At 43.3% G+C, this 25,488-nt stretch overlaps 1 protein-coding gene and 1 long non-coding RNA gene across 3 annotated transcripts in view; one reads left to right on the top strand and one right to left on the bottom strand.

The window, feature by feature from the left end:
• Positions 1-4,825: 4,825 nt before the first annotated feature.
• LOC310840848 lies at positions 4,826-5,651 on the bottom strand. The gene is made up of 2 exons (XR_014562204.1): positions 5,446-5,651; positions 4,826-5,157 (listed from the first exon to the last, which is right to left on the bottom strand). It is a non-coding gene; the product is annotated as an uncharacterized lncRNA (long non-coding RNA).
• Positions 5,652-6,559: 908 nt separating this feature from the next.
• The window catches only part of LDAH (lipid droplet associated hydrolase), an 87,591-nt gene continuing 68,662 nt past the window's right edge, over positions 6,560-25,488 (top strand). The window contains exons 1-3 of one of the 2 annotated variants that reach the window (XM_083730776.1): positions 6,560-6,706; positions 9,024-9,173; positions 15,613-15,747. In XM_083730776.1, the coding sequence (XP_083586902.1) occupies positions 9,032-9,173; positions 15,613-15,747 (277 nt within the window). In that variant the 5' untranslated portion in view covers positions 6,560-6,706; positions 9,024-9,031. Of the gene's footprint in view, positions 6,707-8,885; positions 9,174-15,612; positions 15,748-25,488 lie in introns of those variants that run through there. The other variant, XM_083730775.1, reaches the window with a different exon arrangement.

Below are 25,488 nucleotides of genomic sequence, written 5' to 3'. Positions count from 1 at the left end.
TGGTCTCGTTTCATTTCTTGTGTAATGCTGTGTTCCACATGGTCACTGTACCTTGAGAAGCGATGTGGCGCTCAATGGCAGAACGAGAGGATAGATAGCTGCAAAACAAGCTATGCAAGAGTGCTGCAGCCATAGAAAAGTGAACCCTGTTGATCTCCTGTCTTCTGATAAAAGCCCTGTTGTTCTTCACACCTGAAGAGATCCAATTTGGGCAAAGCAATATAAAAATTTTAGAGTCACAGAGCTGGAGGATCATCGAATCCAACTTCCTGCGATGCAGGAATATGCAGCTGTTCCATATGGGGATCAAACCTGGGATCTTGGTCATGCGATCAACACCATGCTCTAACCAAGTGAGCTATCTAATTAAAAGCAAACCCATTGCGTGGCGAGTTCCTGCCCCCCCCAGTGGAAATAAAGACACATGACACAATTATTAAGGTTAATGGGCCACAACTTTATTGGTTACAGGCGATGAGCGGTATTGGCTTAGGCATTGGTCATAACAGACTATATCTGGCTTCAGCCTGTCCGCTTGAAGTCTGGGAAGGGTTAACCACCAGTAGGGGGAGTCCTGCTGATGCACATCAACTAGGAACTCCCCCAGGGTCACTGATAGGGGGCGTGTCTTAGGCCCTCACCTCCATAGGCTTAGGACAGGGGCACGCCCCCCAGAATCCTTTATCAGACTACCCTTCAATATGTGGGGCAGGTGATGGCGCTTCCTCCCCTCTTCCATCTACAAAACAATACCAATGCCTAACCGCCAATACCCAGAAAGTTGTGATGATTTGCTATGAGGTAGGCAAAAGCCAAGTGGCTGGTGCCAATTTGCCAAGTGGAAACATTCCTACCAGGCCCCTCAATGGCGACCAACCACGGTCCATAGCAAGGTCGAAGAACGAAAACCATAAAGGGCGGGAGAGTGGGAAACAGGAACAGCTGATAGGCGGGAAAAGAGGGAGATCATGAGCCGCGCCTGCATTAAATAGGGCAGGCCACGCCCCCAGAGCCAGCCGATTGGCTGGCCAGGGGATGACACGGCTGGGGTTCCCCTGATCACTCGGGGGCTGGGCTCCAGCCTCTGCGCATGCGGTGGGGCCGTGACGCCCGTAATCCCACCTCCTTTGCAGGGCGGAAGTGGCTTTGCTTGCAATATGATTTGCTTCAAGGAAGCAGCAGGACGTGCCCCCCACCAAAGGAAGTACCCCTCCCCTAACATCCTATACACCCTGCACTCAGTTGTCACCTGTGGCTCTTAGAAGCTATCAACACGTGACAATGGCCGCACCCTGGGAAATGGCCAGCTAAACCAGGTGAGGGCAGCCTATGGGTCTCAAATCCTCAGTGAGTTAGGGACTTCCCTTGCGTTCAAAGACAGGCTCGGGTGGACTCAGCAGATGAGACCAATAGTGGATCCAATGGTCAAGAAATCGGTTTCCGCAGATGATGCGGATGGAAGTGAAGGGCAGGTGGGGCTCATCAACCTAGGAAGGAGAAGCAAAACTCTGATCCTAAACCTCCGCTGCCTTGTGGCCATACTCATTTGTGAGAAAGACTTCGGGAGTGAATCCTGGGGGGGAATCCAGTGTGGTGTAGTGGTTAAGAGTGGTGGACTCGTAATCTGGTGAACCAGGTTTGCTTCCACGCTCCTCCACACGCAGCTGCTGGGTGACCTTGGGCTTCTCTGAAGTCTCTCAGCCTCACTCACCTCACAGAGTGTTTGTTGTGGGGGAGGAAGAGAAGAGAGATTGTTAGCCACTTTGAGACTCCTTCGGGTAGTGATAAAGCGGGATATCAAATCCAAACTCCTCTTCTTCTTCTTCTTCCTGCCTTGCAGGACATCTTTGGGAGAAGAAAAGGCTAAGGAGGAAAGCCTACACAAATCCCAAATGAAGTCCCTAAGGCAGTTGGATGGCATCTTGCACACCAGCCTTACAGCCAAGCTGGTCCCAAACTTACTGCTTTCCTGAGAACCTTGGTGTTGCTAATGCAGCAAAAACAATGCAGGAAGCAGTAGTTACAAGTTAATGGTTTCTGCAGCCACAGCAGGCGCTGTGATTCTCCAGCATTTTGACTCCACACCCCAAGGTGAACACCATTGTTTCTCAAGACAGACAGATGCCAACTTCAAGGAAGCACGCTTTGAATTACAGCTAAGGCTGGAATGTTATTCCCAGCTACTCAGGGGTAAGTACATGATGAATTGGGGTGAGGTCCTGGGAGCACATTTCTCCTCCTCACGGTACTGAAATGGCCTTTTCCTTTCCAGTTTCCCATATGTGCAATGCCAACATAAAACGTGTCCTGGCCAGAATGCATACGCAGTTTAAAAATATCTCTCTTCTGCTTTCTGTCCTACATCAACAGTGTTCACATATGCACACAAGTAGCAGAAGTGAGCCTCAGAGATGCTTTTAGTCTCATGTGAAAATTCCTGTTGCCGCTCTGCATTTGACAGATGTTGCATTAAAGCTAGGGAACAAAGAACTCCACAGCCCTGCCTAGGATAGAGAACAATACCGGGAAGACAGTTCGGGTACTTGAATGTGTCTGGAAGAAAAGGCAGGTGATAAAACTCTTATAAACAACTACAATGGCAAACCTGTCAGCAGTTGAAAAGCGCAAGGTGAAGTTTAGCTCCACAACACCAGCACGGCATATCCCCAGTTAGAATCCTCTGTTATGGGTCGGGGGGGGGGGGGGCATCATTTATTCCTAAAGGAAGGGGTTGGTTTTCTTACTTCAGTCCAGTTGCGTTCCAACTGTGGTAAAATTCAGTTACTTATTATGGCAACGTTTGGGCCTGGAAGGTTAGTATTGGGGGGGGGGCTTGTTACATAAACATACCTCTGCTCCCCCACCAATTAAATGTTTGAGGGGGGTGCGCCCTCCCCCCCCAAAAAAAATGATAAGCATTTTCATTCAAATGGTGTGCACATGCCGCGTCTTGTGATTGATTATGCGGGGCAGGGTTTATCTGGGACTTCCTAATATTTTATTCAAGTTGGCACCCCTGCTCCCCATGCAAACAGCAGCTTTCAGGGGAATTGTTTTAGCCAGTTAAGGAGTAAAAAGTTAAACCCTGCCTGCCCTGACCTTGCTTATTTTCAGCTGTCTTCCTTGGATGGCTTTGGGTGGCTACCAGGGGAACGTTTGGCTCTCAGCTGGGGATAAGGTAAAAGTAAAAATGTTAAGGACCCATGGACAGTTAAGTTCAGTCAAAGGTGACCACGGGGTGCTGCGCTCATCTTGCTTTCAGGCTGAGGGAGCCGACATTTGTCCACAGACTGCTTTCTGGGTCATGTGGCCAGCATGACTAAACCACTTCTGGTGCAACGGGACAGTGACAGAAGTCAGAGCACACAGAAATGCCATTTACCTTCCCTCCACAGCAGTAGCTATTTCTCTACTTCCACCGACGTGCTTTCTGTTAGGTGGGCAAGAACTGGGACCAAGTATAGGGAGCTCACTCGAAATCAAACCACCAACCTTCTGATCGGCGAGCCCAAGAGGCTCAGTGGTTTAGAGCACAGCGCCACCCGGGTCCCTTGGGGATAAGGAATGAAGGACAAAATACATGATATAATGCATGTGTGATCATATTTAACATGGCACTTTTTGTCTTATTGCAAAGCTGCCACAGAGAGCGGATGTGCTAATGGTAATTACGTTGCATTGTGGTCCTGACATTGACTTCCCCGTGGCTGCTGTTTAACGGCACCAAAACAGACATATTAAATGCAATCACACATTTAATATAGCCTACAGTTCGGCCTAAGGCAGTTGAGTCAAAGGTTTCTTGGAAAGGTGAGTTTTGAGTGGAGGTTTGAAGGAATAGAGAGTGTTGGCGGCACTACATAAATGTTTCAGGAAGGAATTCAATGGAGCTGAATGAACACACTTATAAGTGGGTTCTTTGGCTATATAAAATAAACCCAAGACGCTATAATATTTGGGGTTACAAGTTTGCAGTTGTTTCCACTGTTACTAGATTTGCCTGCTGGGTGTTTGCATGACACGGGACACATTCACAGTATGGGAAATGAAAATTTGAACTGCTGCATTTGAAAACAATATAACTTCATAGAGACCAAACTGTTATTTACATAGCAATTTACAGATTTTTGACAGTTCTGCTGACAAGTACAATGTAGAAGCTAGAGGCGGTTAGAGAAATGATGTCTCGGAAGGCCCTTGAGCTATTGTGAGTGGAACAACTGAACGGGCCTTGGGTTATATATTTTAAGTTTAAATTTAGAAATTGGTTGGGCTTTAGCAGGATTTTATTACTGTGTTTGTTTGTTTTTTAATGAATATTTATTAGCATTTTCTATAATAAAACAAAAACAAAAATAGACAAAAAATAACAAACATACAAAAATACAAAACTTAAAAACAATTAAAAACACATAAAATTTCAATTGCTTATTTTCTTTTAACTTATTTCTCAGACCTCCTCACACCTCCCCTTCTTGTATTCCAATTCAAATTATTAGCTCAGCAAATCCTTGTTACTTATTTCTCAACTTTAACTTAATAATTTATTTTAACATATTATTATTTTACTTTTTCTCTTTCATCCATTTCCTCAATTTATTTTTGCTAACCTTATTTTCATTTAATTTAATTCATTTTAAAAACCAGTTTTACCTTATCCAAACTTAAACATCAATACTTATACATCAATACTCATTCTTAAAACATTTTTTCTAAGATCGACCAAAATTCCCTTCCACGAATTTCCCAATTTTCATACCAATAACAAAATAAAAACAGAGTAAATTGTAATTATGTACCCTTTGACACCCTTGTAATACTGTAACATGAGCAGGCTGCCAATTTGATTTCAAATTAACAATGGATTTTAATAACGTTAATAACAGCTTTGTTTTTCATGCCCTGCTACAGGCAATTCAGTTGAGCTCACAGGTTGACTCTTGACTTTAATTGAGAGGCCATGTCATCAGATGTGCAACATTATCCTACTTTAGGAGCAGGTAGGCTGCACACACAGAAAGTCATACATGAGTTAATTTGACCTAAATTGGAGGTGCTGTAAAGATTTTAGGGTGCACACAAAGCAGACACACACTTCACACAGAGAACCCCCAAAAGTCATCTTTGCTCTCCAACTTCCTCTGCAGAAGGAAATACCTTGGAGAAAAAGAAGAAAATATTATTATTTATACCCCGCCCATCTGGCTGGGTTTCCCCAGCCACTCTGGGCAGCTCCCAAAACAGGGCTGTCTTCCCAATTGTTATTTCACTTCCAAATCCTTCAAATCCTGTTTTAAGAGCATATTTTGTGGAGTCGGCCCCAGTAACCTGGATTCAAGAACTAAGGTACAGTATATACGATCTCAAAAGAATGGCCAGACTGCCCAGGTAATGCAATCAGTAAAACATGATCAGGTATCTTGACAGACAGGAGAGAAGCCATACTCTCAAATTTCTGTTGTAGACCGCCTCTTTCTGTGACGCATGTATGATGTTTTTGGGTGGTCTTTGGTTAAGGGGTTGGACAACGTCTAAAGTCTTTAAAGGTTCTTGCACACTTTGTTATGGTCCTCACCTTCTTGCAACTGGCCATGGGGGAACTCAGTAGCGATAGAAGAAAACAAAATATATTCCTTTCTAGAATGGATAAGTAAGGTGATGAACTATGCAGAATTGGTTAACAGCTAAAGGAAGAGAACCTAGTGATGAAGGTTTCGTGGAAGAACGGAAACCCTTTAATAATATTTCTGTAAATATTCCGAAAATGATGAACACTTGAGCAGGACTGGAACTATGAGCATTAAAGAGATTAAAGGTTACAGTCGTTCTGTTAAGGTTTAAGAGATAGAAGATAGGGTGCAGCCGAGGGACAGAAACACAAACTCCATGGAAAAGGGAGTGGGATGTAAAAAGGGGGGCGGGCGGGGCTATTATGTATTGAAAGCCATGTGGAAATTTTTTTGGAAACGTAATTTTAAAAAAGGCTTATTTTTCAAATGTTAACTCCCCCCCCTTTTTTTTCTATAACAGGGGTTTAGCTAAATTGACCTAATTGGAATTTATTTCAATGCGGTGTTAAAATAAATAGCAAAATCCTGATAGCCCTCAACACAGCAGGGACTGGGACGGGGGACCCCATTCTACACCTTTGCCATCTTAATTAATAACCTCTCAATGGGATTCCCTCCCACCCTCCGCCTCTAAGCAGTTTTAAGCCAGTGTTTCCAACGCTTGGGTCTCCAGCGGCCGTCGGACTACAACTCCCATCACCCCTGACCGTTGGTCCCGCTACCTAGGGATGATGGGAGTTGTAGTCCGACGGCCGCTGGAGACCCAAGCGCGGGAAACAGGGGCTTAAGCGAATGGCGAAACTGCCCAGCTAACCCAGATCTCCCTAACATAGGGGAGACAAAATCTACCGGTGGCCAAAGGCTCCAAGAAGCGCCAGCGGCGCGCGGCCAGCTCGGGGCGTTCCGCTTACCTCGGCGAGGGCGGGATGTCCGTGACGTCTGGGCTCGGCATTGGCTCCGCAGCCCGCCTGTCAGTTTTCTCCAAGCCTGGCGGAAGAGCCGACGAGCAGCTTCCTTCCGACCGCCGTAGGAGAGTTGGGCCGGCCGCTTCGCTGCTTCCGCCCGGCCTGCTCAGCAGCTGCCCTGTCTGGTTCTGTCACCCACGGAAAGCTCCCGGAGGGACTGATCCGGGCAAGGTACGTGTTTGGTTTCCTGGCCGCTGGGCTCGCTTCGGCTGCTGAATGTTTCCTCCCCGACCCTTGGCCGCTTTGCTTTCTCTCTCCGTTGCGCAGTGGGGGAAAGCAAGAATAAAAGCAATAATGATGATGATGATGATGATGATGATGATGATGATGTTGCTGTTGTTTAGTCGTGTCCGACTCTTCGTGACCAAATGGACCAGAGCACGCCAGGCACTCCTGTCTTCCACTTCCTCCCGCAGTTTGGTCAAACTCATGTTGGTAGCTTCGAGAATAATAATAATAATAATAATAATAATAATAATAATACCCTGTCAATCTGGCTGGGTTTCCCCAGCCACTCTGGGCAGCTTCCAGCAAAATACAGTGGTACCTCCTGTTACATACGCTTCAGGTTACATACGTTTCAGGTTACAGACTCCGCTAACCCAGAAATAGTGCTTCAGGTTAAGAACTTTGCTTCAGGATGAGAACAGAAATCGGGCTCCAACGGCATGGCAGCAGCAGGAGGCCCCATTAACTAAAGTGGTGCTTCAGGTTAAGAACAGTTTCAGGTTAAGAATGGACCTCCAGAACGGATTAAGTACGTAACCAGAGGTACCACTGTATTAAAATTAGTGAAATGTATAAAATTAATGAAATGTAGAAATTGGAAAAGAATAAATAAATAAATAAATAAATAAGTAAGTAAGAAAAGCCAGGGGTGGGGGACCTCAAGGCTAGGGGCTGTGTGTGGTGCCCCAGAGTTCTCTATCCAGCCTATAGGACTTTCCCCAGATCAGGCTATGATCCCTCTGATCCTGCTCTATGCCTTCCTCAAGTGCTTTGACCTGGCTGGAATGTGACATAGAATCATAGAATTGTAGGGTAATCTAGTCCGACCCCCTGCAATGCAGGAATATCTACTAAAGCATCTGTGATAGATGGTTGCCACCTCCTGAGGTCCTTCTGCTGTTCAGTTGGAATCTCCTTTCTTGTAACTTGAAGCCATTGGCCTGAATCCCACTCTCTGGAGCAGGAGAAAACAAGCTTGCTCTATTCTCCATGCAGCACAGAAAGTCATGTAATTGTTTATTGCCTCAACATCTGACGGGAGGGCGTTCCACAGGGTGGGCGCTGCTACTGAGAAGGCACTCTGCCTGGTTCCCTGTAACTTCACTTCTCTCAGGGAGGGAACCACCAGAAGGCCCTTGGAGCTGGATCTCAATGTCTGGGCTGAACGACAAGAGTGGAGGCACTTATATATTACAAGTGTGGTCCGCTAGTGTTTCTGAAGATCGTGGTTTTCTGCTTCTCATGAATAAAATATTTGTACAGTGGTACCTCTGGTTGCGAACGGGATCCGTTCCGGAGCCCCGTTCGCAACCTGAGCAGAACGCAATCTGCCTGTGCGCGGGTCGCGATTCGCCGCTTCTGTGCATGCACGTGACGTAATTTTGAGTGTGTGCGCATGCGCGAGCAGCGAAACCTGGAAGTAACCCTTTCCAGTACTTCCAGGTCACCGCGGGGCACAACCTGAAAACGCTCAACCTGAATCGTCTTTAACCCGAGGTATGACTGTTCTTCTGAATGCTTGAAATGCTTCTAAATTGTTGGGGACTTCTGGCTTTCAGAATCTGGCTTGGTGCATTGAGTTATTAACATTGTTTGTACTTCACAAGGAAAATCTATTCCTTTAAAACAGGAAAGAGGAATCCCAGGCACCAAAAGTAGCCTTCAAACCCTTTCCACCTGATCCTTTGGACTCTAGACAGTCCACGTTCCCCTGTTCCTAGGCCACGGACCTCAATAGCCCTTTGAACCTGCTCCTTCAGGGAGAGTGCAATCCCATCCAGTGTAGAAAACTAACCCATTTCTCAGACAAGGGAGCTGCTCACCCACAATGCCTCTGTCTTGCCAAGATTTATTATTGTGCCCACTGTTGCATCTGGACACCCTGTAATTTCCCTTGCTCGATCAGTGATTGCAGAGATGGAAGAGATAGATCTCAGGGTGGTTCACAGAAAAGAACAACATGGTCTTTTGTAATACTCTTGAAGCAAAATAACCTATGTGTATAGCAATTGCCTCACTCCTGGTAGCAACTGTGCTGCAGCATTCTGCACTAATTGCAGCAATTGCATGGGAGCGAACATCTGGCAGCTGCTCTGAACTTCTCAAATATATGAATGTTTGTCGAAACTCTTGCCGTGGTTGTTGCCTGGCCACACAGGAGCTACAAGTCGCTTCTTCCTTTCTTACAAGAAAGCCCATGTTGGAGGACATCTTATTGTCTAGCTAGATACATTTCAAGGCTTTTTCTTGTTGTTTTCAGCCGCAAGCATGAAATCAGAACCTGAAGTTCCGCTGCACGAAGAGTTCACCTACGTTTATGGAATGGCTACGCAAGTCATTAAGTGTGGCCCTTGGAAAGATCTCTGGAAACGTAAAAGTGCTCCCAAAGCCTTGCTTCTGGTTATTCCAGGTAAGTTTTCTGACACTTGGGGTTGTTGTTTTTTGTGCGTGCTTCCTGGATTCCAAAAACTAAACCAAGCAATGACTTGGATGGAGGAAGACTTGAGTATGGTTGTGTTGAGCAAGTTAAGAAGGGAGGAAGGAATGACGTTCATTGATAGCTTAATTGAAAAACCTTAATAGAAAGCTTACTTGATAAGCTTGTGGTATTGTAGATGTGGCACAAAACCAGTCAGAGATCTCTTTGTCGAACGATGACTTGCACCACAAACTAGGCCTAAACTGAAGTGCAAGACCTGTGCTCCTCTACGTTCCTAATAATAATAATAAAATAATAATAATTAATAATAATTTATTATTTATATCCTGCCCATCTGGCTAGGTTTCCTCAGACACTCTGGGCAGCTCCCAACAGAATATTAAAAACACGATAAAACATCAGACATTAAAAACTTCCCTAAACAGGGCTCCCTTATACTCACTTTTAACCATTTGTCCATGTTTTTATCTTTTTAAGTTATGTATAGTATAACCAGCTTTTAATTAGTAGTTTTTATCCCTTACCTGTTTTAAGTCTTATGTGTTCAGTTTATCTGTATGTTTTCTCTTATGCTGGTCTGCGGCCAAAATAACGTTTGATACTGATACAGTCAGAGATACTTTTATATTTAAATAAAAGTAACAAGATATTATTCATTTGTTGTATTATAAACGATATCATAAACACTATGCTTCAATTTGTTTCTGTTTCTTTAATGCTCATGTTTCCTGTAATAAGGTTGCAGGTTACATAAGGCTTTGCTGGTAAACTCTACTTCTTAACCCAATTGATTTATTTCACAACACTGATAAGCACCGCTTGATTCCTGCGCCACAAGAGTTTACACTGCATGACCCTCGGGGTCCCTTCCAAATCTACAGTTCTGTGATTCTATGTAAGAAACCTCAAAGAGTCGGCCACGACTGGACCTAATGGTCAGGGGTCCCTTTACCTTTACCTTTACTTTATACTAATGCAGATCTCTGAGTGCACCTGTTATATGTGGCAAAGACCTCACTCCTGTCAGCAATTATGCTGCAGCATTCTGCACTAACAGCAGCTTCCAGATCAAGCATGAGGGGAGCCCCACACAGAGTGCATTGCAATCGTCCAGTCCTGAAATAACCAACACGTGAGCTACCGTGGCAAGGCTTTCCTTGCCTATAGCAGTCAAACCTGTCACCTGCTTCCAGGGGCAGAGCTGGACCCAAAAGAACCTCCAAATTGTGAACCTGCTCTTCAAGGTTGCAGGTTCGATTCCCATATGGGACAGCTGCATATTCCTGCATTGCAGTAGGTTGGACTAGATAACACGCAGGGTCCCTTCCAACTCTACACTCTTCCTTCAGGGAGAGTGCAGTCAGATTCAGACAAAGCCAGCCACAGTGCCTATGTCTAGCAACATCTGGAAGGCACCCAAATGACTACCTGAAATCTAGACTTGCTTTTGAGAGCCAGCAAAGACCGGTTCTCTTTCTATTCAGATACAGTTGTACCTTGGAAGTCAAACAGCTTAGTTCCCGAAAGTTTTGGCTCCCGAACGCTGCAAACCCAGAAGTGACTCTTCCAGTTTGTGAACTATTTTTGGAAGCCAAACATCCGATGGGGCTTCCGATTGGCTGCATGAGCTTTCTGTAGCCAATCAGAAGCCGCGCTTTGGTTTTGGCAGTTGAACGGACTTCCGGAACAGATTCCATTCTACTTCCAAGGTACGACTGTGTTGTTGTTGTTGCTGTTGTTGTTACTGTTTCAGTGAGAAGGCCCTGGAGTTTCAGTAGGGAGGAAAAGGTCCAACAGCTGCTGTTTTCTTTTGTTTTTAAAAAAATTGCGGCAGAAGCTTTCTTAACGCTAGAATTTGGTGTGTTTATGTTTCACAAATCTTGCCATTCAGGCTTTGCGAGCAGCGTTTATTACCAACCAAAAACAACGTAATTATGAAAACAAAACAATTGTACTTTCTGACTGTAGCACGGAAACAAAAGTACCAGAAGATGGTGCTGTTTTAAAGATAAGCATGGATGTGTTTTCTATATTGTTTTGATGAGCCTGTTCTCGGAATTAAAAAATATATATCTATGGTTAATTTTGAGATATAGTAAATTGCAGCATATGTTCTTGAACAAACTGTGATTTTTGTTGTAGTTTATTACTCATTATACTTAAGAGCGGTCCTTTGAACCTTGCTGCTCTCTTCCAGAAATCTTTATGTACCCAAATTGGAAGTGTTGCCATTTCAGTGTTCTTCCACATTTGACTGGCACACAGGAAGGTGGGAATTTAGGCTAAGGCAATGGTCCTTTGAGCTAGTGGGTAGCATTCCAGCATGGGCATGAAACAAAGAATTCTGTTTTCAAAATCTAGAGCTCTGCTCTCAAAAGTGTTGTAGGTGTGTTTTAGAGTCAAATAGGTAACACTTTAAAAAAGCGGGACTTTGCCCTGCTGGTTTTAGCACAATAGCTCCTGCCAACCGTTATTTGGATTTTCAGTAAAAGAAAAGGTAAAGGATCCCTGGACGGTTAAGTCCAGTCAAAGGTGCCGAGGGGGCCGGCGTTTGTCCACAGACAGCTTTCCAGGTCATGTGGCCAGCATGACTAAACCGCTTCTGGTGCAACGGAACACCATGATGGAAACCAGAGCGCACGGAAACGCTATTTACCTTCCCGCTGCCACAGTACCTATTTATCTACTTGCACTGGTGTGCTTTCGAACTGCTAGGTTGGCGGGGATTCAAACTGCTGACCTTTCAATCAACAAGACCAAGAGGCTCAGTGGTTTAGATCACAATGCCTCTTGTGCCAGAATCCTGGGAAATCTAGTCTGTTTCACGTTAAACCCATAGGAGACTGGCATTCCAAAAAGTGTTCATTCTTGCTTTAGATTCATTTTACAAAAATGTTGTTTCGGGTCCCTCTTCCCCATTCCCTCTTCCCGTTAAGTCATCGCTAGGCACCTCATTTTGCCCTTTGCAGTAGGGAAGAAGCTTGTCCTATGGCACCAATTGGCAGATCACTACTGATCACTGCTGCCTGTCAAGAGATCTGCTTCTGTTCTGCCTTGATTTAACCTAGTGAAGAACCATGTTCTCAAAACTGGCATAATGAGCATATCCTTCCATTGAACTAAAAACTTCGAGGTGGAATGGTGGTGAAGAAATTGAACAAGGAACTGCCAGGGCTGAACCTTGCCTCTGCTGTGAACTCGCTAGGTGATCTTAGGACAACTCACTGTTCTCTCATCCTGTATCTGAAATATAAGGATAATGTTGGTGCTATTCTATTATCAGAAGTGCTGTGATTGTGGTGTACAGTATTTCAGCCCCTTTGAACACTGTACGACTCTGTGAATGGCATAATTTGTTAGTGACTAAAAGTCTTTTCTTAAATGAGAGATGATGCAATTAGCCCATTGCAAAAAACTCTTTTGTTGGATATTAACAGGAAACAAAACATTTGAGAGTTTCTTCTGCACACAGCGCTCTTAACTGTGGACTTAGATTTTAGTCCTGTAGAATAGGACAAATAAGATTGCATTACTTTGATCCCTTTCCAAAAAAATCCCAACACAGATGATCAAACAACTGTAGAATGAAGTTTCTTTGCTTGGGATTAGCTTGCATATCACACTGCCAAATTCTGAAGATGATTTGCTCACATATTGGCTGTAGATACATGGCAGAAACGCTGGAAAACCTTGGTCCAACCTCAATAAACAGTCTGGTAATTCAATAAGAAATATATTATGGGCTCGTTCAGTTTTCTGACAGCATTATTTTTGGTCTCTGCTGGCATTGTCTGGAGTGGTTTTCAGGATCAGTAGCAATTCTAAGGAATAGCTCAGTCAGTAGAGCCTGAGACTCTTAATCTCAGGGTTGTGAGTTCGAGTCCCAACTTGGGCAAAAGATTCCTGCATTGCCCGGGGTTGGACTTGATGACCCTCATGGTCCCTTCCAACTTTACCAATTTATGATTTCACAGCAGGGATGGCTAAACAGTGGCACTACAGATGAGTGGTGATGATGGGAACACTGTGTGTGTGTGTGTGTGTGTGTGTGTGTGTGTGTGTGTTTGTGTGTGTGTGTGTACAGTGGTACCTTGGGTTACATACGCTTCAGGTTACATACGCTTCAGGTTACAGACTCAGCTAACCCAGAAATAGTGCTTCAGGTTAAGAACTTTGCTTCAGGATGAGAACAGCGTGGCAGCAGCAGGAGGCCCCATTAGCTGAAGTGGTGTTTCAGGTTAAGAACAGAGTCAGGTTAAGAACGGACCTCCGGAACGAATTAAGTACTTAACCCGAGGTATCACTGTATACAAAAACATACACAAAAATACATATATTTGACTAAGCAGATGCTGTCCAATTGTGCCCGTTTTTATATGGTCTTAGCTATTTCCTTTCTAAAAGAAAGTTTAGCAGAACTGGACAAGAAATTTCATTTGAATTTCAACAGCTTTATGAAGATTTATTCAAGCTGAAAAAGGCGATATTGCCACCAGTTGACAATTTCAATATCAAAGTGATGTTTATACAGAATTAGTCACACTAGAAACGCGTTTTCCGAAGCAAGAAGTAAAAAAGAGAATCCAAAATTCAAAGAAGATCTCAGGCGGTGACTATTTGCCCCAGGATAACAGTATTTCACCCACACACACCCTTTAAAAAAAAAAAAAAGCTCACAGGTGCCATAAATTTCATGCATCATTGAACACAGTTTATCAGGATTATCTAAATACTACTTAACAAGGATTATGCAAACACTTCTTCCTTTCACTGTTTAACTGATGCTGGAGGTGAGAAAATATTCAGTATACTGCCCTATAGAATTAATGGTAGAGAGTGAAAAGATGTGGAAAGCTTTGGCAATGTAAACCTTTATATTTTCTCTGGTGCTAGGAATACGATTGAAATAATAATAATCTTCAGAAGATGCATGAATTATTATTTTTTTAGGAGAACACACCAGTTTGCAGTAAAACCAGGGACAGCAAGGATGCACTTTTGATACATTTTTTTTAAAAGTGTGTTTCACTCTTGGACATTTTGATTTTCCCTGTCACTGGACGAGAAATTGCCTCAATATTACACAAATCCACAGGTTTTGTTGCATATTGGTAGACACAACCTTGCAAGGTCTTTATTCAATCCAAGTATGTTTGGCTAAATAGAGGTCTTTGGAAACACGTGTGTGCGTGTTTAAAGAAAAGGCTAATTAAAGCTAGTTGAACTTGTCTAAATGAACCAGAATATCACATGCTTCAATACCAGAAAAAATGAATGGAAACCATTCTTTTAAAAAAAACGGGGAGGGGGGATTTTAGTGTTACATGTCCCTATAGTTAAGCCCAGAATTTTATTTGTTGGATATATTGTTTTTGAGTAATTACTTCATTTTTTTCTCATCTAGGAGGCATATTCTTCAGCGTAAATGCTTTTGGTAGACTCATAACGTAGACAAATGGTGCTGATGATACCAAGATTGCAGGTTTGATCCCTGTATGGCAGGCATGCCCAACAACTTTGACTCATCCTCTCCGCTCTGGCCAATCCAATGGGTAGATCACTGCCAGTTTATTTTTAGTGGGAGTAGATCACAGTCTCTTGGAAGTTGGACGTTCCTGCTGTATGGGACAGCTGTATATTCCTGCGTTCCAGGGGGTTGGATTAGAGGATCCTCAGGATTTCTTCCAGCTCCACAATTCTATGATCTAAATCTGACTGATGATGTAATATCACAATCTCTATGATTTATACTGGGTCACTAAACTTTAAAGTGAAACATCTTACCCTCTGTGAATGGTAGCATACAATTGAGGTGTTTCTTGCTTCAATAGTTGAATTCAAGTACAGTGGTACCTCGGCTTACATACGCTTCAGGTCACAGACTCCGCTAACCCAGAAATAGTACCTCGGGTTAAGAACTTTGCTTCAGGATGAGAACAGAAATTGTGCAGTGGTGGCACAGCAGCAGCCAGAGGCTAAAGTGGTACAGTGGTACCTCGGTTTACGAACTTAATCCGTTCCGGAAGTCCGTTCTTAAACCAAATCCATTCTTAAACTGAGGCGCGCTTTCCCTAATGAGGCCTCCCACCGCCTGTGCCCTTCCACCATTCCGATTCTGTTCTTAGACAGAGGTAAAGTTCTCAAACCGGGACACTATTTCTGGTTTTGCGGGGTTTGTAATCCGAATCGTTCCTAAATCGGAATGTTCTTAAACCGAGGTACTACTGTATTAAGTACAAAGGGGTCAGCATTGTGAAAAACATGTGGCGACGATGCATTAGTTGGCTGCAAGTCCAAATGGTCCATTAGCAATGATGTGGTTTTTGCAGTCTTTCGACCATTTTATGACCTTTATGACCAGTTTATGACCTTTAGTCTTAATAGACCTTCCTCTCTGCTTTTCTTCCAGGTAATCCAGGTTTACCAGGCTACTACCGGGCCTTCTCGAAAGCTTTGTACTCTTGCCTGAATCAACAGTATCCGGTCTGGGTTGTAGGGCATGCTGGACACTGTAAACTCCCCCAAGGCATGAAAATAATAGAAGGTACTGTGGAACTGACTTGCTAACACGCTGCCATCTTGCAATGCAATTACTTGCTCCATTGACATCTGTGACCGCTTTGTGTGTGCAAAACGAAAGCTATGGTTTTTTGTTTTTTTTTACTGTGCTCTGTGAGAGTTGAAGCATACAGTCGTACCTTGGGTTACATACGCTTCATGTTACAGACTCCGCTAACCCAGAAATAGTACCTCGGGTTAAGAACTTTGCTTCAGGATGAGAATAGAAATTGTGCTCCGGCGGCGCAGCGGCAGCAGGAGGCCCGCATTAGCTAAAGTGGTGCTTCAGGTTGAGAACAGTTTCAGGTTAAGAACAGACCTCCGGAACAAATTAAGTACTTAACCCGATGTACCACTGTACTGTAAATCTTATCACAGTTCCTATTTATATGCCCAAGACTATCCTCCTTAGAGAATATAAGGACGTAGACTATATATTCCAAGGTAAGAAGGTATCGAAATGAGAATAAATATCTTATAAGCAACATTAAAATATTATGCAGTTGGCTCACCTTGGAGAACTCTGGGACGTGATTTTTTTTTTTTAAGAAAATAAATGTTGGGACAAAAGTGTTGAGTTGTCCATAGGTTGATAGTACAGTCAAACCTTGGTTCTCGAACGCCTCCATTTTGGAAAGTTTTGGCTCCCAAAAGCTGAAAACCCGGAAGTAAATGCTCTGGTTTTCAAACGTTTTCCGGAAGCCGAACATCCGACACGGCTTCCACTTGAGTGCAGGAGGCTCTTGCAACCAATTGGAAGCCGTGCCTCAGTTGTCGAACATCTCGGAAGCTGAACGGGATTCCGGAACGGATTATGTTCGACAGTCAAGGTTTGACTGTAGCAGGTTTTTATTATATACTTAGTAGGTTCTTGATGACTGCATATTTCCCCTTTTCCCCATGTCCTTCTGATGTAAAGATGACACTGTTCATATTGAAAGGGTGTACGAGGTGTTACGGGAGGGGTAGTATCTCTGGTTATGGTCCTTCTGGAGTAGTTTGTCCAGCTTTGGTCCCCACCCTGCACTCAGCTCTCACTAGTGGCTTCTAGAAGTTGGTAGTATATGACAACAGACACACCCCAGGAAACAGCTTTGACTGGCTGGCTAAACCAGGCAAGGGTAGCTGATGGGTCTCAAACCCTCAGTGAGTTTGGGACTTCCCCTGCATGAGAAGACAGGCTCTGGTGGATTGAGCAGAATAGACCAGTAGTCAAGAAGGCGGTTTCTGCGCAAGCTGTAGATAGACGAAGGTGAGGAGCAGATGGGGTTCGCTAACCTGGAAAAGTAGCCCATCCAGGAGAAGGGAAACTCTCATCCTAAACCTCCACTGCCTTTTGGGATATCTTCAGGAAAAGGAAAGGTTAAAGAGTAAACCCTTCACAAATCCAGAGTGGAGCCCCTAAGACGGTTGGATGGTGCCTTGCACATCCTTCCAGCAACTCCTGCAGCCAAGCATATTGCTCTGCTTTCCTTTGGACCACATCAGCAAAGGCGGGAGGCTTCACCCCCCAAGGGAACACTCCATTGTCTCTCGAGACAGACGGCTGCCAATGATTCATGTAAAAGCAGATGCACAGTTGTGCATGAAATAACTGGGGAAAGGAGGTACAGTGGTACATACGCTTCAGGTTACAGACTCCGCTAACCCAGAAATAGTACCTCAGGTTAAGAACTTTGCTTCAGGATGAGAACAGAAATCGTGTTCTGGCGGCGCAGCAGCAGTGGGAGGCCCTATTGGCTAAAGTGCTTCAGGTTAAGAACAGTTTCGGGTTAAGAACGGACCTCCGGAACGAATTAAGTACTTAACCCGAGGTACCACTGTATTTTATACCCAACAGTTATATTTTGTATGCCATTGTTGTTGTTTGGGGCAGGGGGAATACTTATTTTTATAATTATTTTAATAATACTTATTATTTGCGTCTTGAAGGAATGACAGAAATGTAAAAAGCAACAAGCAGCAACTGCGCCAGCTTGCAGGAGAATTCTCTTTCCTTCCTAGATCTGTGTGTGTTCTGTAGATTTCCAAAACGGGTATAACCATGCAAATCCATTTTCGCATGGCTATCTACAGAGTTTCCTAGCTGTGGGCTCAATCAACTTGTGTTTGCCACTGACCCATGAGAAAATAGTAGGCTCTTAGCTGCAATGAATTTGGAAGTCTAATTCAAGCCCCAAGGCTTGCATATTAGACATGTATAATCAATGCATGTCAGCTTGTGTAATCCAAAAGAGCAGCAGCAAAGCAAAGCATCATGTCAAACTAAATACAGCACAGATAGACTCAGATTACTGGCACAGGTCAGCCAAGACAGACATTTGGCAGTAGAAGGCAAAACATAAAATATGAAAGGAGGTGGGGGTTTTTTAATGTGAGAGGGATTTTTATAAATACAGTGATCAGCTACGATCAATACACACATGCAATGATCATCTACAGCCAGTATATAGTATTTTTCCGTGTGTAAGACAGATTTTTTTGCTAAAAAAATAATAATTAAAAATTGAAGGTTGTCTTATGCAGTGGTACCTCAGGTTACAGACGCTTCAGGTTACATAGGCTTCGGGTTACAGACTCCGCTAACCCAGAAATAGTACCTCAGGTTAAGAACTTAATTCATTCTGGAGGTCTGTTCTTAACCTGAAACTGTTCTTAATCTGAAGCACCACTTTAGCTAATGGGGCCTCTAGCTGCCGCCGCACAATTTCTGTTCTCATCCTGAAGCAAAGTTCTTAACCCGAGGTACTATTTCTGGGTTAGCAGAGTCTGTAACCTGAAGTGTATGTAACCTGAAGCGTATGTAACCCGAGGTACCACTGTACTTCACTTTCTCGTAGAAGGTATCTACCAATTCAAACATTCAAGTTATACAGCGTAGCATTCATGTATGCTTTCAGAATGTACCACTATATTGATCAAATTGCTTTGAAACAAAGTATTGTAGTAGTAGGAGCAGGAGTAATTTATTGATATGCCACCTGTCTGACAGGGTTACCCCAGCCACTCTGGGTGGCTTCCAACAAATTAAAACACAATAAGACATCAAACATTAAAAACTTCCCCATGCAGAGCTGACTTCAGATGTTCAGAATAATATCTAAACATGAGACTGACTGAATTTGCTCACTACTTAGACAGTTGGTCCTAATACAGGTATTAACTTACTATTGTTGCTAGAATCTGTGAAACTCTCAGAACTAGTGTCTTGTTCAAACCACTTATGAGATCCAGTTTCTGAAGCGAAGCGCTAATATTTGACATTAGCTTTGTTTCCTTTACCGCTTGGCTTTTTGCACCTGAACTCTTCCTCCTGTGGCTTCAAGGCTGACAAGTGAAACCCAATACCTCATGATATTTTAGTCAAATTGCTGCTAATCATTGTGGTCAAATGTCAGGCTCTAAGGCAAACATTAGCACTTTGGCACTGGGAGGCGGTAGGGGGGAGAGACACCCCCTAGGCTTCAAACTATTAGCAGATCTTGAGAATTAATGTTTGCCGGTAAGCCCATGACCCCACACACAGTGTAGAAAAGCATGATACGCTGACCTCAAGCAAAATTTTCATGTGACTTTCACTTTTAGATGGGTTTGTGTGTATTTATCAGTTGTGTCAGTCCTCAAAAAATACCTCAGTGCGGAAATAATTGCCTTAAAATAACCTTTCCTTTTTTGGTGGAAGAACTGGTGGATTGTTCAGGGACAAAAGCTTTGAGGTGCTCTCAGAGGAGGAGAACTTGAGTGTAGCCTTATATATTTCCACTCTTTGCTCGACTGGTGACTTTAAAAGCATAAGAATGGGTGCACACAAGCATTTTCTATAAGCTTCCTTCCTCCGCCCACCCACATAATACCTGCAAAGGGGAAAATAGCAGTCAATATAACTCTGGTAAAATAGGCAATGGTTGACTGAAGGGCTGTCCTCTCTGCTGCCTGAGTAGTTCATCAACTTTGGCAAAGTGGCAGCAGAGCAGGCAGTCATGGGAGTCAACCTCACGCATTGCCAATTCCAGAATGACCACGTGTCTTCTGGGGTCCTTTGCCTTGGAGCAAGGCATTTGGCAACCTGAAGAGCCTTGATATGTCCGTGGCTGGGGCAACCCAACCAAATGGCCAGGGTAATATTAATGTTGCTGTTGTTGTTATGTTGCAGCAGCAGAAAGGAAAAATAACTATTTGAACTAGTTTCTAGGTTGTGTTGTAGTTTTTCAGTTTTCTTGTTGGATGTGTACCATAGGTTATGTAGTATAAACACCAACAACTGGGAAACACTCGCCTGCAAGCACTCCAATTGGAGAAAGTGCTATGGGCTCTGAAGATGCTCAAACTCAGGACAAAAGGGAGAAATGTGCTGAGAGGAAAGCACGCTTGGCAAACCCTCACAGTGATCAACTCCCACCCGGAAACCTATGTCCCCACTGTGCTAGGATGTGTGGATCCAGAACTGGCCTCCACAGTCACCTACACTGTTAAGACCATGTTCATGGAAGACAATCTTACTCAGCTATGAGTGATCGCCAAAGAACAACAATCTGCCAGAGATCAGTTTTTAATGGTGGCTTTCTTGCGTACAAGATTTTAGTACCATATTTTTCGCTCTATAAGACGCACCAGACCACAAGACGCACCTAGTTTTTGGAGGAGGAAAACAAGAAAAAATATATTCTGAATCTCAGAAGCCAGAACAGCAAGAGGGATCACTGCGCAGTGAAAATAGCGATCCCTCTTGCTGTTCTGGCTTCTGGGATAGCTGCGCAGCCTGCATTCGCTCCATAAGACGCATATACATTTCCCCTTACTTTTTAGGAGGGAAAAAGTGAGTCTTATAGAGCAAAAAATACGGTAACTCATGGGAGATTATTTGCATCACACAGACTGTATCTATTGATAAATGTTCCAATTCCTCCTAATGCTTTCCATTATTGGGCTCTAGAAACTTAATTATAACATCTACTGAGCGCATAAAAGGGCTCAGGAAAACTGATAAGCAGCCTCTGTGGCTGGTGGCCTGACTGTTAGAAGAGATCTCATGGACAACTGAACAATCTTCCAGTTCACAGCACACCACAGAACTTGACCGCCAATAAAGGGCTTGGGGAAGGGGGACAAAAGAAATTTAGGAATAATTGTATCCTGTTGTATTGAGAACAACCAACCTACAAAGTGTAATTTCACTGCTGTAGCTAATGAAGGTGTGTTCAAATGTATCTAAAGATGCAATGGAACCTCTTTGTTCAACATTTTTTTCAAATAATTAGGATAGTAATTTGCTGGAAATTCAGCAGCAGAATGTGATTTTTTTTAAGTGGCTGTTGGTTTAAAGCTTCTCAGCACCCTTTCCTTAACCAGTTCTTTAATTATTCCCTTTGGAATAATTTAAGCAGTGCATGTGTATTTACTTAGCCTCAAACTCTGAAGTTGATTGATTGATTGATTGATTGATTAAATAATAATAATTTTCCGCCACTAACACGTTCCAGCCAGTTACCAGTTTCTGTCCCAAATGCATCTTCTAGCTTCACCGGCAACATGTGTTATTGCACATAGAATGCTAGTCATGGGGCTATAGGATATATTAGTTGTATTTTTATATACATCACTAAAGTTCTGTGTGTGTACACGTGTGCTTGTATTACATTATTTAGGATGGCAGAGGAGAAAGGAGCTTGCCAAAATTCTGTTATCCTGCTTAAAAACAAACAATCTATACATGCTGAGTAAACATTAGCAAAATCTTAAATGTTGTTTTTTCCTTTTTGGTGCCCAATATTGACACTTTGACTCATAGGTTTTCCTAAGGTTTAGTTTGCTTGACTCAGTGTGCAGATACTACCTCTGAACAGCTTCTTTTTTATAATCTTATAAACACCAAGTTCTTTTTTATATCCTGTAGTTTTGTCCATTACAACCAGTGTATTATGGGGTGTGTGTTTTTTAAGTGTCACAGAGGAAAGGGAAAGCTGAGTGTAGTCAGGTGAAGTTAGAAAAAACGGATTTCAAAAAGCTTAAGGAACTACTGATTAAAAATACTGAAAAAGAAGGGAGGTCAACATGAATGGAAGTTTCTTAAAGGTGAAATATTGAAGACACAGTCACAAACAATTCCACTAAGGAAGAAAAGTGGGAGGCATCTAAATAAACCTGCGTGGCTGTATAAGGAGCTTTCAAATGAGCTGGGATTTAAAAGGGGCATGCAGAGGAAATGGAAGGAGAAAATCATAAATGAAGACTATAAACAAGTAATCAACACTTTCGGGGAGAAGGTCAGACAGGCTGAAGTTCAAATGAAAAGTTAAAAATGTTAATAAAAAGGGGCTGGTGATGTTCGAAACAGGAGGAAGAAGTAAGAAGTGGGTCTTCTGTGGAGAAGATAAAGAAATGTTTTTGGGTGACAGAGAGAAGATGGTATTGCCTCTGTCTTCACCTAAAAGGAAAGCAGTGATAACAGAATAAATGATGCAGAGAGAGAGTTACAGCCCAGGATCGGAAAAGCGGCAGTGAGGGAACACCTAGCTACTTTGATTGAATTCAGATCTCCTGGTCCTGATGAACTGCATCCAAGGGTGCTAAAGGAACTTGCAGGCGTCATCTCAGAGCCTCTGTGTTTGAAAATTCCTTGAGAACAAGTGAAGTCCCTGCAGACTAGAGGTGGGCAAATGTTGTCTGATCTTCAGAAATCGGATGGGTGGGGAAGGACCCAGGCAACTACTGACTGGTCAGCTTGACTTCAATACTAGTAAAGGTCCTAGGCAGTGCTATTTTTCTAGGAAAAGGGGTGCCGGAACTCACCATGAATACCTCTCTTGTTCTCTTATAATGCAATAAAGAAAAAAGAGAGAACATAAAAAAGAGCTGTCCTGGGCCAGACCAAAAGTTCATCTGGCCCAGAATTCTGTTCCCTGAAATTTCTACGATGCTGACGGTGCTATTCTTGATACGTTAGCAATTAATGTATCTTATTTTATTTTTATTTTTTTTAAAGGTCTGCCTTTTTTTACAAACTGTGTGCCACAAATATATGGGGGCTGGGGACAGATTTTCCCTGCAAAATACTTCTGCTATTTCAGTTCAGAGGGTGAGCTTCCTGTTTATAGAACCATCTGCAAGAAGCAATGATTCACTTTGAGCATTTTGTAAGATACTCGTCAACATTGAGGTATCCCACATCAATGTGTGTGTAGAGGAACTGGTTGTTTTCCCTTGTGTGTCTCAGGAACTATCTCAGCACAGTCGTTTTTGTCCATCTTGATGCTTCAGCGTTTGCTGGGCAGTTTGCCCCTCCCTTCGGAAGGTTAAAGGGACACTTCAAAGTGCAAATACTCATAACACATCATTATTTCACTTTCTTGTTGGACTTCATTACCAGATGTCTATTTTTAAGGAAGTGGGCAAACATTTTTGTCCCAAGAAGAATGTGTGGAAGCAAACAGCCTGCAAAATGCTACATGCCTTCATTTTTTCATTATTATTATTATTATTATTTGCTTTTGTTTGTGTGTGCATCTGTTTAAGATTTATTTATTGTAATCGACGTGGTAAAATTATTTCAGTGTCAGGCATGCAGAACTGCCATTGAGGTCTGTAAATCGCACGTATACATTAGCATAATGTTTACCATAGGCTTGCCACCAAGAGAGGAGGTAGGTTGAGAACTTTGCACAGGCTCCAGTTTTAATATGGTTAAACTGCTTTAATCCCACTGAAGTCCATGGGGCTTAAGGAAACTTGCTGTGGACAGGATGTAGCCATAGGAAAGAAATTGTCGTCCCCCCCTGGTTTTTTTTAAACACCCCCACCACTCCTGCTTTAAAGTAACATATATGTGTTCACATTAGGACAACAAGCCCTTAAGGCAGTGTTATAAACTTCAGGTTAAGAACTTTGCTTCAGGGTGAGAACAGAAATCGTGCTCCGGCAGTGCGGCGGCAGTGGGAGGCTCCATTAACTAAAGTGGTGCTTCAGGTTAAGAACAGTTTCAGGTTAAGTACGGACCTCCGGAATGAATTAAGTACTTAACCTGAGGTACCACTGTAAATGTATTTCCATCAGAAGTGCTAAATGGCAGACTGAGAGGCATCTCTTAGTCAGAATAGGCTCTGTGTATGCTCTCAGGATGTCGATTGTATGAGGCATCTACTACTTCATTGCGGACAATATGAGCAAGCTAGGGATCTATTGATTAAACCCCTACTGGGAAATCGACCGGGTAAATCTGAAGGGGTTGTCTGTATGAATCTGTATTTTATTCTATGTTACAGGTCTTTGGACCGTAATAAAGATTTATCAGTATATAATGAACAGAAGGACAACATTAATTAGGAATGTTATAAAGAGACCAAAATCTAAAGCTTAAGGATTGCAATGATAGTATTGAATTTTAAATATAAGGAAGTGGAGGTGTGGTGGGAAGTCGTGGGGTGGGAAGGATTTATTTCTGTGTAAATAGTTGTTTATTTTTGTGTGTTTTTTATATCGGCAGGGTGTATTTTCCTTTCTTTTTCTGTACGATGAAAAACTTAATAAAATTAAATATATACAGTCATACCTCTCCGAACGTCCACCCCCTCGATTGTCCATTTCGGCAGACGTCCGCGGCAAACCCAGAAGTACCAGAATGGGTTACTTACAGGTTTGCTGCTTCACGCATGCAAAGAAGCGCTACATCGTGCTTCATGGATGCGCAGAAGCACAAAACCGCTCCACATGCATGCGCAGAGTGATGCTCTGTCGAGCATCTCTTCCGTCGAACATCCGGGGCTCTGGAACGGATCCTGGACGCTCGATGAGGTACCAAGTGTGTGTGTGTGTGTGTGTGTGTGTGTATGTGTGTGTGTGTATATATATATATATATTTGCTTTCGTAGATTTTCACGGGTACAGGAATGCAGGTTTTGGTGTCCTCGGGTGTCTTCCCGTGTAAAAGTTGGGGTGTCTAGGCGACGTTTCGACGAGGTCTCACTCGTCATCTTCAGGCTGGTGCTTTCGGCTTCTTGTTACTGGAACAGAGCGGGATCTCAATGTTTGAGTTCCTATAAATACTGTAGAGGGGGTGTGGTGTCTAGCCTCCAATGTTCTGGGCAGAGAGGAAGTTCCCAGGCTAGTGTGCCTTTTCTTCTTTTGTTCCTTAATTACTTGAGAGATACCTTGAGTGATTTCTTGAGTGATATCCTGAGTACCACTTAGGTGGGTCATTAGGTGTGGATTAGTTGCTAAAGTCTTTGTGTCTTGACCTCTTGAACTTTGTGAAGAGTTTTCCTGAGAAGATGGCTGTATTGCACTTAGTTGTGCTTTGGCTTGGCTTCGTGTATAGGGGCGAGCTGTGGTTTTGTGGCTTGTGTCAGCCAGATCTGTGTAGGGATTGCAGGGGGGTGCAGCATCCGGAGGTGCCACCATGGATTGGCTACTGGATGGTGTCAGTAATTCATCTGTGGAGAGGGTCTGGGTTTGGGTCTGGTGTGGTTGATTGGTGTTGGCGTTCTGTGTGCCTCTGGATCTGGTGTCAGTTTTTGTGGGGAGGGCTAATTTCCAGATGTCTGGCAAGCGGGATGTGTCGTCACGCTTGTTCATGTTGTGAGGGTGTTTCTCTATCTCGATGGCTTCCATGATTATTCTCTTGTGGTGATGTTCCGTGTTAAAGAGCAATTTGGAATCTGCAAAATTAACAGGACACGAAATTAATTTTGCAGATTCCAAATTGCTCTTTAACACGGAACATCACCACAAGAGA

This window comes from Podarcis gaigeae (genome assembly GCF_964106915.1).
Source record: "Podarcis gaigeae genome assembly, chromosome: 3".
NCBI classification, from domain to species: domain Eukaryota; kingdom Metazoa; phylum Chordata; class Lepidosauria; order Squamata; family Lacertidae; genus Podarcis; species Podarcis gaigeae.
The sequence above is the reverse complement of the archived record's forward strand: the minus strand, read 5'-3'. Positions and strand labels throughout refer to the sequence as shown.